Source organism: Pelodiscus sinensis, chromosome 6 (genome assembly GCF_052426305.1).
Source record: "Pelodiscus sinensis isolate ZL-2025 chromosome 6, ASM5242630v1, whole genome shotgun sequence".
NCBI classification, from domain to species: domain Eukaryota; kingdom Metazoa; phylum Chordata; order Testudines; family Trionychidae; genus Pelodiscus; species Pelodiscus sinensis.
Window position 1 is genome coordinate 29,624,717 of NC_143057.1, and position 14,030 is coordinate 29,638,746.

The window sequence follows — 14,030 nt, forward strand, 5'->3', positions numbered from 1 at the left end:
TACTCTGTTTCTTACAAATCTGCACCTAATTTCCAGTCTGAATTTGTCTAGCTTTAACTTCCAGCAATTGGATTGTGTTATACTTTTTTCTTGTTAGAAGGAAAAGACCGTTATGAAATAAGTGTTCCCCTTTTAGATAGTAATCCCTTGACCTTTTTGTTAAGCTAAATAGATTGAGTTCCTTCAGTCAAACTAAAAGGCAGTTTTTAAAATATTTTAATCATTCTCTTGGCTCTTCTTTGAACCTTTTGCAAGTTTTCAGCATCCTTTTTTAATTGAGACCTCCAGAAATGGGCATACTATTCCAGTAAAAGTTGCTCCCGTATCAAATACGGACATAAACTAACCTTTCTACTCTGACTCAAAATTCACCTGTTTATGTGTCCCAGGATTGCATTAGCTCTTTTCACTACAGCATTGTATTGGGAGCTGAAGGACATCCAATTATTCATCACAGTTCCCCAAATCTTGTTCAGAATCTTTGCTTCCCACCATAGAATCCCCAGCTGTTAATATTGCGGGAAGGTAGTAAGGCACACAAATAGCATATCATAATATGGATCACCTGCTGTGCCACATTGTCTATGTATACCACTGCTCAACTCCACTTTTCCTGGACAGCGAACCAAAAGACCTAGGGTAAAAGCCTGACTTCACTACAATCAATTTTGCTCTTGATTTCAGCAGAGTCAGGCTTTCAGTCCTGATTCTATTCTTGTCTCCTTTTTCTGATCTACTGCGTGACCTTGGTTAAGTCAGTTCCATCTCACTGAGCCTGTTTCCTCTCAAGCCGTTTGTCTTGTCTCTACAGATTGTAAACTCTTTGAGGTAGGGTTAGTCTCTCCTTATATATCTGCATAGCTTTTAACATGGTGCACCTCCAGTCTTGGCTAGGATCTCTAAGTGCCACTGTAATAACCACAATTAAGGCTATGTTTTAGTTACAGGTATTTTTAATAAAAGCCATGGACAAAAATTTACAGCCTGTGACCTGTCCGTGCCTTGTAGTATGTACCTCTAACTAACACTTGGAGTCTTTATGGGGGAGAAGGGCAGGACACCTGCTGCTGCTGGGGAAGGGAGGTTTAGCAGGTGGAGGCACAGCCGAGGGGCTCCATGTGCTACCCCCCCCCCCATCCTGAGCAGTGGCTCTACAACTTCCATTGGCCGGAAACCACAGCCTGTGCCTGTGGGTGGAAGCAGCATACAGATGACCACTTGGCCACACGTCTGCCTTGGAGCTGAGGGACAAGCTGTTGCTTCCAGGGAACTTCCCCAACATGAGTGCCACCTGGAGCCTGCACCCTCTCCCACATACCAACCCCAGGCTCCTTCCACACCCAGATTCTTGCTGCTGTGGGGATGGGGGAGGGCATGGTGGCATGAGACTCCCCTAGCAATGGCCAGTGTGGCTGGCCCAGGGGGTTGCCTGAACTGCTCAGGTTGCCCCTTGCCAGCCGCACCGGCCTCTGAGGCAGTCACGTAGGCCATGGAATCCGTAATTTCCATGACCTCTGTGACAAATACAGACCCTTGTACATAATAAATAATAATTACATTAAAGTCTTCATACACTCCTTTCTGTATTTTTTCCTTGACTACAATACCAGCCTCTTTCTGAAAGGAATAGATTAGTTCTCCATTCATTTCAGGATTCAGTTAAAAAAATGCTTCATTTTTAAAATGCCCCACCCAGCCTCCTAATGAAGCTCCAGCATGCCTCATGGAGTTTGTCTTCTGTAAACCATTTATCCATCCTTCCTATGCTCATCAACATGGCTTCTAACCAGAGAGACCTCTCCCTGCTCACCTGGCACTGGCTTCCTTTTCATCCCTCTTCCATGCAATCAAGAGCCTTCTCTTCTGCCCCCACCAGCTATGCCTGCTGTCCTGATTCATTCTACTTCACTGACTCTCCATCTTAATACAGCTGAAAACATAATTTCTCCTTCTACTCTTCTGTTTCCTCCCATCTGCTACTATTTTTCTCTGTCAATGCACTGCTTAATTCTGTAAAGTATTTTGAGACACATTCTGTATGGAAATCTTCTTTGTTCTGTACTGTATGGCTGCGTCTAGACTGGCAAGTTTTCCCGCAAAAGCGGCCGCTTTAGCGCAAAAACTTGCCAGCTGTCTACACTGACTGCTTGATTTTGTGCAAAAGCACTGACGTTCTACTGTCCAAAATCAGTGCTTCTTGTGCAAATGCTTTGACATTCCCGTTCGGGCAAAAGCCCTTTTCCGGAAATGTTTTTGCGCAAGAGGGCCAGTGTAGACAGCTAAAAACTGTTTTGTGCAAAAAAGCCCCGATGGCAAAAATGGCGATCGGGGCTTTCTTGCGCAAAACCGCTTTTGCGGAAAAGCATCCGTGTCAATCTAGACGCTGTTTTCTGCAAATGCTTTTAACGGAAAAACTTTTCCGTTAAAAGGATTTGTGGAAAATCATGCCAGTCTAGATATAGCCTATATGTTTTATGACTAGGTTAGCTTTAAAGTAGGGCTGTTACAGCTACTATCATTAACTATATTAATATTAACTGTATACTCTAGACCATATTTGACTTTCCATTGTCACCAACAGCACTGTGCAATGTTTTAACACATTTAAAGAGTGTTCTCCTGTTCATTTTAATTCTCCTGTTCCTTCTCCATCCCACAGAGAGAGAGAGAAAGAAAGAAAGAAATTGCAGAAAAGACATAAATACCTCCACCTTCTTCCTTCATCCCAACCCCTATGCTCCTGCATGAAAAGCGAGAGGTAACATTCCAGTACTGTTTATAAGAGAAAAACAAGCCAAGGTATCATAGCAAGTCTGGAACTACAGGATTCAATAAGATAAAAGAAAGCAAGCCTGGCTTCATTGGAGACGCGTGCTAAATCTCCTAGTGAATTGGAATCAAGGCAGTATAAGCCCTAAACTCTGGCAGAACAATTGATAAGCAAAAATTGCCACTTACTGATCCACTCACTCAAGTTGTTCCCCACCACTGTGGCTTTCGCTGTGCCCAGGCTATAAAGAGGACCCATTTGCAAGATTCTGATCCACACAAGTTTCTGAAGCCCTCCTTCCTAGGGTCTCAAGTTGTTTTGGACCTGGGGTTTTGGCTCTGACCCATCTCTGATCCAAAATCTGAATGAAAACCAAACCAGCTGGAACCAGATAAACGGACTATAAATCAAGCAAGATAAACTGGCTATACAACCAAGCAGGAATGTTGTCATCTGCTAGTCTCAAAATGCAGCAGAAATTATTTTACATTTTAGCAGCATTATACTCACATCGGACCCATGTAGCTGTTGGAAGAATCAGGGACAATACAGCAGTTGAAATTGTCAAGATTTCCAAGACAAAGCACCCCTAATCTATTTGTACAATACCACAAGAACATCAGAGGGGGAAAAGAATAGCATTCCCCCAGCACTTTATGCCGCCAGTAATGGTCCATTTACTTTCTGAATGCGTTTAAAAACAAAAGCTTGCATCAAAAGGAAACCACCCATCTTTCACAGGAATGGGCAGGCACATGTTCCAGTTTCATTTTGACTGTCTAAGCCAGTCACTATTTTGCGGGGCTGTTCTAAGAAAATAAACACTTATTTAAAAACATATTCAAAACACATGGCAAGCTGATTATGTCAAATTCTGCTGTTGGGTAACACATGAAAAATAACATGTACATGTGTGTGGTGCAATAGGGGGCAGAGTCTGGCCACAACGTTAATATCCCTATGATCATTCATCCGTCATTGTGAAACCACAGACTCTCTTACTCACCTTTCTTAATCCACATCAGCAAAGCTTACATGACTCTTCTCTGCAGAAGGAATACCTAATGTTTCTATAGCATGTTCAAAGTGCTTTACAAACACTAATAAACTCTCTTGCAAAGAAAGGAAGCTCTCTACTGCCTTTCCTCAAAACCCACTTAATTTCCCAGTCTCTCTAACAAGGACCTACCTTTCCAGGGTAACCTAATCAAATCTCATGTAGAAAAAAATAAAGGAAGAAACTCATCATGTGCTATACAAATGCAAACAATCTCATGATGGCCTTCATTTGTATAAACCACACTCCCTCCTTCCCCACTATTCATTGACATATTCCATGTATCATGCAATGTTGTATCTAAATTAGACTGTATGATATACAGAGCAGAGGCTAGCCTGTGACAAAGCCCCATGCTTATAGCACTCATAAGGGGGTGGGATAGCTCAGTGGTTTGAGCATTCGCCTGCTAAACCCAGGGTTGTGAGTTCAATCCTTGTAGAGGCTGTTTAGGGATTTGGGGCAAAAATTCATTAGGGATGATACATAGTCCTGCTCTAAAGCCAGGGCACTGGACTTGATGACCTTACAAGGTCCCTTCCAGTTCTAGGAGAGAGGCAATCTCCATTATAAAAATACCAGTCTCAAATAAGAACACCCCCCATTTTACCGATGGAGCCAGAGAGGTTAAATGACTTGTCCAAGGACAATAAAGAACTGTCTTGTAAGAGCTGAGACAAGAAGAAATGAGTTTTTGGCTCCCAATCTTGTGATGGAGTCATGTGGCTGCTCCAATCCATCTACATCAGAGGTGGCAAAATCAGGCCCAGGGGCTGGATCTGGCCCGCCAAGCATTTCTCTCTCTAGCTCACCCAGTTGATTAGCCGAGCGTGCACACTTACTGCTGTCAGCGTGTGTTCAGCTGCTCCTCCCCGCAAGCTTGCTCCATCCTGCAGCCACTCTGCTCCCAGGATTCTTCTGCTACTTGTGCAGAGGGGAGAGGAGAGGGGATTGCTGAAGTCAGGGTGTCCCCCATCTCTGCAGAGCAGGAGTCGGAAAGAGAGAGAGAGATACAATGGAGCTGTTCCAGTCTGAAGGTTGGTAAGTCAAGTGCCTCAGATAAGTGCCTGTCTTAAGAGGCAGCATATAATCCTGTAGGGGAGCCTGAACAGCCCTGCCTTGACAATAAATGGTGATGTCTGCTTTGTCCAAAGTGTGGATCTCTAAAAAGCAAAACCCAGGCCTGTCTCAAGTCTGGTGCACATACGCACACAGGCAAGGTCAAGGGAAAAAACTGAGAGGCAGGAATGTTTTGAATAACAATGCAGATTAAGCATGGTACACAAGACCATGTCAAGAATACACGACAAACAACTTTATACGGGTACTTCCGTTTCTGATTAGCAAAAATGACAGATGCAGCCATACAACTATCAACTACGCACATAGCAGCAATATCCTGAGTAGGATGTACTCCAAATATGGGCACTGGGCATTTTACATATCCTACACAATACATAATCAGTGGGTAAATATTATTAGAACGACCAAGTCTCACTTTGCTATAAAATGGGATTAGTAAGAACAGTCGAGGGGAGGGAATGGGCAGGATTAACCCACAGGTCCTGCTCAATGTAATTAGAAGTAAATAGGCCCTTCACACCGGCGACCCAGTGCATGGCGTTCCACTGTGTGGGAAAAAAAGGAACCATGGCCTCCTGCCTGGTACTGTAGGTAGCATATGGGAGAAGTGCCAGTGAACTAGGCTTTATTATCGTATTATAGTAGTTCTTCTATTAATTGCTTTTTCATTGCTTTGTGCTATATTAATTGCTTTAGAATTTATAGTATTTAATTTTTTTTAAGGCTTGTAAAATTGAAACAACTGTTTTAACTGCTTAAAGTTTGCAATGAATAAGAAAGTGGTCAAGTATCCCTGGAGTGTCCTGGTTTCCCTTGGATCTAAAATAAATAAAACCACATGATAAACCCACACACCGAGGCTATGTCTACACTTGCGGCTTCTTGCGCAAGTACGGCCATTCTTGTGCAAGAATCTGAAGAGCGTCCACACTGCCCACCTGCTCTTGCGCAAGTAAATTTACAGTACGGCGTGGTAAGAGGGGGCTCCTTGCGCAAGAGCTACGCTCTTTTTTGACAGGTGTAAGCCCTCTTGCGCAGGAGCTCTTGCGCAAGAGGGCAGTGTGGATGCTCAGAAGGGATTTCTTGCACAAGAAAGCCCTATGGCTAAAATGGCCATCAGAGCTTTCTTGCGCAAGAGAGCGTCCACACTGCCATGTGCGCTCTTGTGCAAAAGCACAGCTTGCACATGGCAGTGTGGACGTTTTCTTGTGCAAGACTTCTTGCACAAGAACTCTTGCGCAAGATGTTCTTGCGCAAGCAGCCGCGAGTGTAGACATAGCCCTAGTGTGGTTCTCTGTCCCATGTAGAGGCACTTAGACCACTTAGGGAGAGATAAGTACAAGGGAGCTCTACAGCCTAAGCTGAGAGCCAGCTGGCTTTATAGCTCAAGCTGAAGAGGCTCCTCCATGAAGCATCAGAGGCCCCAGCTTCAAATCTGCCCAGTGGGAGTTACAAATTTTCAGTGCTCATGCTGTGGCTCACACATAAGCTTTCCCTCCATGCCCTATCTCCACAGAGCAGGGGAAGGGGCAGACAAAGTGCAGGACAGCTTTCCCTGTCTTAAAGAGACAGCTTGTGGCTTCTCGGAAACTTACCCAGCAGTGGTCAGCACACACAGTGTGTGTCACTCAGACACACCCAGTCTATGCCACTCTCAGTCACCGTCACACACACATGCTTCCGTCTCTGTGCCACACATTAAATCTGTATTACAAAGTCTGTCTCTCACACACAGAGTATCTTTCTCTCTCTCTCTCTGTAGACCCTGGCACTAGCCCATGACCACCTATCAAAATTCATGTAGTACCCCCACCCTTCAACCGGAAAAATCATTGCCTACCCCGATCTACATGGAGTGTGTGTGTCATTTGTCTTGTGAATACACTCCCTCATCCTAGCTCTGTGCCCGCCAAATCCTGCATGCTAAGGTGTAGTGAAGACCTAGAAGGTGGGCTCTGCAATGCACTGGAAATATCTGTTTGTAAGTGCAATCCTAGATTCCTACTCCCTCATGCATCAGAGCTGCACTGCTCTGACTCCACTGTGTTTAAAAAGCTCCTCTCACTAGTGGAGGGGTTCCACTGCCATCAGGGCCTCCTGAAAGTGTATTTTGGGGTGCAGCAGAGTTGTGTGCCTGTATGTGCTGTATTTCACTGTTCAGCAAGGTCAGTATGTAGCCATATCAGCACAGCTAGCTCTCTCTGCAATGTTACTTTTACTGGTTTAAAGAACAGTCTTGTGTAACTCAGTCATTCTATCCTTGAGTTTTCATCTCTTCTTAGTACTACAGCTCATTTCCTACAAATCATGTCCAGAAGAGATGACACATTCTTAACTATCATCATTTGTCAAGGTCTGACAAATTTTCATAGATCTGCTTTGGTTTTACAGTAAACTGATTCGATGGAGGAAGTTCTTTTGCCTTTTACGGTTTTAAATTCAGGCTATTTTCTGTTACTCAGATATCTTGGATTCAGGAAATCTGAGAAAGGCAAAGACAGCACTGTATATAGTTCCTTATCTTCCTATCATGCCCAATACCAGTGCTGGCATTTAGGTGCCAAATGGGGACTCTCCTTTCACACATTTTCATTTTTGTCATTTTAGGACTTTGCATTGCCTTCATCACACTCACATTATGAACTGTTTTAGGAAATGTAACCCAGTACATTTCTTAGTAAACAGGTCTGTCTTACTAAGCATTTTTTTTCCCAATCACATTGCAGAGCCATGTGTAGAGCACTGGAAGAGTGCATGCTTGACGCTGATTTTGAAACAGTTTCCATTTAATAGTTCTAGACTCTAGAGCATGTTATCAACCCATTTTCAAAAGCAGTCATACTTTGTGTTAGGGCAATGGTGGGGAACCTTTTTGGGTCAGAGGCTGCTGACCCACAGAAAAATCAGTTGAGGGCCACACACAGGTGAGAAGCAAAGTGAGAAGCCCCTGACTGAGAAGGAAATAGACACTCCTCACATTCCATTCGCACCCCAGAGCTTTGTGGGGGCCCAGGCTAGTAAACTCTGTGGGCTCCATTCCTGTGGGTGGATGACAGGGGGGCTGGAGTGCCAGCACGGCTCCCCAATGTGGAGGATCGCTGAGGCTTGGGGGCTGGATCCCCACTCCTGTGTTAGGGTGACCAGGTGTTAAAAGATTTTACTTAAGCACATCCCTGGGGTAACTCTATTGACCTTGGAGAAATTGCACCAAGAATTCATTTGAGTTTATTGTGCTCAAATTCTTTCCTCTCTCCCACACAGCGCATATTAATTCACAGTTAAGTCAAACATGATGATGCAAAAAGTAACTGGCATCAGTCCAAAGCAAACTTTAGCTAGCTGCTCAGAGAACTGTTTGCCTTGCAATTTCTTCTTTTTAACACTCTCTTACTGCCATATTAATTTAAAAGTATAGTTACAACACATAGGATTTCTTAGATTATGTAACTGGAAGATTTATGGACTTGTCTACAGTTACAATTTCCTTGTGCAGACAAGCCCTAAAAAATACACATTACTACAGTTCTACCACTATCAGCCATGAATGAGTAAATGTAGTACGCCTTAGGCATATCATGTAAAACTAGGATCACAAAGCATTGCCATAAATACCTTTCCTGCATTTCCAAATCCACATGCCCCAGGCCAATTTATCAAACCCTATCTTCCCACAGTTGCAATTCTATTTTTCTTATTATGTTTATCCTTCTACCGCTACTAATAATAAATAATGATAATAATTCTATGGTAACATAATGAAAGGATAAATTGCATAATAAGCCACCAAATTAGTTTATAACAACTTCAAATCTACAAGCTACTGAGGGATAGGGTGATCAGACATCCTGATATTATCAGTACCGTCCCCACTTTGGGTCTTTGTCTTGCGTAAGACCCTGTAACCTCCCCCTTTAGCCTGGTTCCAAACTTTCACACTTGCAATCTTGTTACCTTACTGTGGCATTCCTTGGGCGTTTGAAACCACTTGGACTCTGGGATGCAAAAATAATCTGTTAGTGAACACCCTGGTATGACTCACTGCTTTATTTCTATAAAAACAACAAGAAATCCTGTGGCACATTAAAAACTAACAGATTTATTAGTGCATATGCTTTTGTGGGTCAAAATCACTTTGTCAGATGCATGGAGGGTTTATTTGGCAATAAACCACTTCAGGGTTTTACGTGGGCATAAACCGTGGATCAAAATCACCCCAGATTTATTTGGGCATAAGCTTTCATGAGTCAAAACCATTTCATCAGATGCATGCAGACGAAGGGTCTCCATGCATCTGATGAAGTGGTTTTGACCCATGAAAGCTTATGTCCAAATAAATCCGTTAGTCTTTAATGTGCCACAGCACTCCTCGTTGCTTTTTCAGATACAGACTAACATGACTACCCCTCTAAGACTTGCTTTATTTCTAGATCTTCAGAAAGCTAACCAGTCACTCACTGATTGTGCAAACTATACTCACTGAAACAGAGAGTGCGCATATTACATGCGTAACTATTATTAAGTATAGATTTTAGGTAAAAGAAGTGCAAAAGCAGAATCTTATCTGAACAGCAAAGGTTCTCTCTCACTATCTTAGTTCATGAAGGAACCAACATTTCACTCCTTTAATGAAAGGACAAAATATCAATCTCCATTTATTGCATGGGTTGGCTTTCTCTCAGACGCACAGACCGATTGGCTTATCAAGATTGCTAGGAATGAGCAAATGGAGATGGAGATTACTTTCAAAACAATTCATTAGTAACATGACTTCATAACTGAACCTATATATTTATCATCTGGGGTCAAATCCTGAGTCTTGTTACTGTAAACTCCTGTTGATATCAAGTGCTCAGGATTCCAGGAGATGACTGTATGTGGGATTTTTCTAAACAAACAACTCTTTCTATAACCTCTCTTTCATGAATCTACATTTCTAATATAAATCATTTTTTACCATGGATGTGAGAGGACACCAAATGTGTGAGGTAACCTTAGGACATACATGTGTAATATCTGTCAAAATGAGGGACTGTTGAGAGATATGTCTAAAGAAATAAATTATTAAAATGTTCTTTGAGCTCCAACCCTGACATGTCTGATTTTAGGCCAAAACTGATTTTAGGGTATTTATGTCTACACTACCCCCCTAGTTCGAACTAGGGGGGGTAATGTAGTCATACGGAGTTGCAAATGAAGCCCGGGATTTGAATTTCCCGGGCTTCATTTGCATAAAGCCGGCTAGGTCGGACCCCGTGCCGCGCGGCTACACGCGGCACGGACTAGATAGTTCGGATGTACGCCTTGTGGAACGAGGAACGTGGAACTAGGTCCGACCTAGGGTCTGACCTAGCCGGCATTTAAAAATGGCGCCGGCCGGCTTTATGCAAATGAAGCCCGGGAAATTCAAATCCTGGGCTTCATTTGCAATTCCGTATGACTACATTACCCCCCCTAGTTCGAACTAGGGGCGTAGTGTAGACATACCCATAGGTGGGAAGTTTGTAAAATTGGAGGAAGAGTCTTTCAGGCTTTATTGGCTGAAGCAGGCAAGAAAATGTTTTCCCACTAAGTTAAAAAATAAAATATATAATAGTAATAGCAATAAACCCCAAATTATAAACACCTACAATTTCATCCTTGGTACCTTAAACCACTAACATACAGCAACTAGGTATGGTTGGTGGGGCTCGGTGACCCTAACTAGGGTTGCCAACCCTCTAGGATTGTCCTGGAGGCCCAAGGAATTAAATATTAATCTTTAAATAAAGAGTATGTCATATGATGAAACCTCCAAGAACATGGCCAACTAGGGTTGCCAACTTTCTAAATGCACAAACCAAACACTCTTGCCACTCTTCCTTCCTCAACCCTTCCCTGGGGACTTGCCACTGCCCCATCCCTTTGTGGAGCCCCTCTCGTTCCAACCCCTCTCCCTCTATCGCTTGTTCTCCCCCACCCACTCACTTTCACTGGTCTGGGCAGGAGGGGGGGGGTCTGGGCTCTGGCTGGGGCCAGAAATGAGAGGTTCAGGATTCAGAAGGGGGCATCAGGCTGGGGCAGGGTTTTGTAGTGTGGGTGGAGGTGAGGTCTCCAGCTGGGGTTGCAGGCTTTGGAGTGGGGCTCCAATGAGGATTTTGGGGTGTATGAAGTGGTTCTGACATAGGGCCCAGGGATTTGGGGTGCAGGAAGGGGTGCAGGCTCCAGGAGGGAGTGAGGGTACAGGAGCTGGGACAGAGATTTGGGGTGCAGGTAGGTGTGCGAGGTGTAGGTAGGAGTTAGAGTGCAGGAGAGGGCTATGACTGGGTCCAGGGGGTTCATGGTATGGGCTCCAGTCCGGCAGCACTTACCTCAGGTGTCTCCCATCTAGCAGCCAGTGGGGCTAATGCAGGCTCCCTGCCGCTCTGGCTCCACACTATTCCCAGAAGTGGCCACCATGCCTGGCCCCTAGTCAGAGGCACAGCCAGGCAGTGTGGCATGGTGTGTGCTGCTTGCACCCACAGGCACAGCCCACGCATCTCCCATTGCTAAGAGGCAGCACTGGGCAAGGTGGAAGTGTGCGCAGGCTGCCCCTCCGCCTAAGAGCTGGAGGAAGTTGCTGGCCATTTCAGGGAGCTGTGTGGAGCCATCATAGGCAGGGAGCCTGCTTAAGCCCTGCTGCGCCATCAACCAGACTTTTAATGGCTCGATCAGTCCTGCTGACTGGCGCCACCAGGGACCCTTTTCCAGCTGAAAATGAGACTCCTGCAAACCCTATATCCCACTAAAACTGGCAACAGCCTTATCTACCAGCTCGGGGGTGGGGGTGGGGGGGGGAGAAAACAGCCAAACCCAACTCTGTTTTATGCAAACCCTTTCATGCTTCTGTCACATGAATGTAAAAAAGTATGTAATAAAAGTGATGACTCGCAGCAGTGATGCTACCTAATCTTTCAGTAGCTCAAGGGTCACGGCTTTCTCCTCACTTTGCAGGGAACCATGGGGCCTAAACCACCTGTAATTCCTCTTTTCTCCCTGGTTTACTCAGGAGCAGGTCATGCTCATCTGGGTGCCTGATGTTTTTAAACATAAAAGGAGATCCTGAGTAAAGGAGATCCTGGAATCCCCAGTGGTGGTGATGAATAGCTGGGGATTCCATATCCACTCATACAATGGCGGTGCCTCCACCCGGCTGACCCTGTACATACTTAACGGTGTGCCTTGGGAGCCTCCAGGAATAAAATGATTCCAGTAATAATCTGGATCTAACTCCAAAGCAACAATTATAAATTATATACATCTAATTGTTTAAATTAGAATTAACACACCTTTACTTAACAATTTAAAGAAACAGGGTTTAACAGATTAAAAGTGAATAAAATAAATTAACAAAAGTACACAGAAATAAAGGAAACTTATCTAACTGGCATTTACCCTGCCACCATTTACCCCGTGCCAGTGTGTGTACTTCTCTGGATTCAGAGTCCCAGACGCTTGCGTGGGTGCGCTTGAAGGTCTGCAGCTGGAGTGGAGACAGCACTGTGCAGGTTCTGTGTGTCAGTCCAAGATAAGCAGTCTGTCCAGGCAAGGCAATCCAGCAACTTTGGTTCACTGGGCAGATCACTCTGCTTCTCTTTGGACCCAGAGTCAGTCTTTTTTCTGGGCTCCATCCCAGGCAGCACTTTCCCAAAGAGTCACAGTTACATAAAGTACCTTCTATGCAGGTTTATGTAGGCCCTTCTCAGCCAAAGTCTCTTCCATCCAGGGACAATCACCAACAGCCCCTGAAGCAGCCTGCTAGATCCAAGCCTTGGCAAGCTCTCAGTAACAGGGTCTAGCTCCAGCCCGACAGTTCTTGACCTGGAAAAGGCTCCATCCCAGCAGCCTGGCTCCTCTCTCCAAAATGGAGCCCATCAACTCTCTGTCTGCATGGCCTAGAAGAGCAGCCACTGTGTGCTTCTTTTTCCCAGAGGATCATGGGAGTTGTAGTCTCTAGTTTAGGGTTAGACTGCAGCACAAGGGATCCTCCCACTGAAAGTCAGAGGCTCCTATAGTAAGGGGACCACACATGCTTCAGCTTCTTTTACTGCCCCTGGGAATCAGAGCCAATGCTTAGCTGGATTTGCTGGGTTTCTTCTTAGGCCAGGATTGGTTACTCCCAGGCTCTGCAGGCCCTAAAAGGGGCAGAACATCCTGCTGCAGTGTGATTCTATAGTGTGAAGGTGACAAGGAGTCCTGTAGCACCTTATAGACTAACAGATGTAGGGGAGCATAAGCTTTCATGGGCATCTGACATGCATCTGACAAAGTGGGTATTTGCCCACAAAAGCTTATGCTCCAATACGTCTGTTAGTTTATAAGGTGCTACAGGACTCCTTGTTGCTTTTGCAGATCCAGACTAACACGGCTACCCCTCTAATACTTGACACCTTCTATAGTGTGGTATCATTTAAAATCAATGCAGCCAGGCAGAGAAAGCTTGTGTCACTTACAGTTGCCAATACAGTATTTCAAAACTAAGGGGCTGCTTTCTTAACACTCTGCCCTACTCCTTTGCCAGATATGAGGATGATAATAAAATAAAATAATCATTATTAATTACCTACATTTGCCAGGGATATTTCTTGCTGCTTGCTGCAGCACTCAGAAACTCCCAGTCTTGTTGTACAGAGATGAAGAAATCTTTGCAGAATTCCTGGAAGCTTATGCAAATTTGGAGTTCACTATTAATTAAATCTAGATGCATCTTTTCCTTATGTCAGACCATTTATTCCCCACTAGAAAACTTACCCGGCATTGCTCACATCCTTCAGGGAAGGGGGTGGGTGGTGTATGTGGGAGTGCAGGAGTCAGAGTAGGGAATTGGGAGCCCTGTAGCTGTTCAGGGCTTCCTGGTTTGGCCAGGATGGTGCTGCAGCTGCAGCTGCACCATCCTCTGGTGGCTGGCAATAAAGAGAGTTCTTGCCCCAGTTGGCCACTCTCTTCCTGGTGCAGCCGTCTCCTATGGTCGTTTGCAGAGCACAGCTGTCCTTGCTTTTAGCTGCCTCCCTTTCTATGTTATGGAAAACAATCAGATTCCTGGCACAACCAAACCTTGACCTTGCTATAAGTTAGGATCAGAGGCAATTACATGCCAAATTCGGT

General features: G+C 44.7%; 1 protein-coding gene across 5 annotated transcripts in view; it reads right to left on the minus strand.

The window, feature by feature from the left end:
- LOC102456519 (programmed cell death 1 ligand 2-like) overlaps positions 1-12,841 on the minus strand; it is a 51,677-nt gene extending 38,836 nt beyond the window's left edge. Inside the window, exons 1-2 of one of the 5 annotated variants that reach the window (XM_089779218.1) lie at positions 12,336-12,841; positions 4,670-4,805 (exon numbers count right to left, since the gene is read on the minus strand). Coding sequence is in view for 2 of the 5 variants with exons in the window: in XM_075931624.2 (XP_075787739.2) it covers positions 2,959-3,028 (70 nt within the window). In the remaining 3 variants the exon portion in view is untranslated. The other 4 variants (XM_089779219.1, XM_089779217.1, XM_075931624.2 and 1 more) reach the window with 4 other exon arrangements.
- Positions 12,842-14,030: the final 1,189 nt, after the last annotated feature.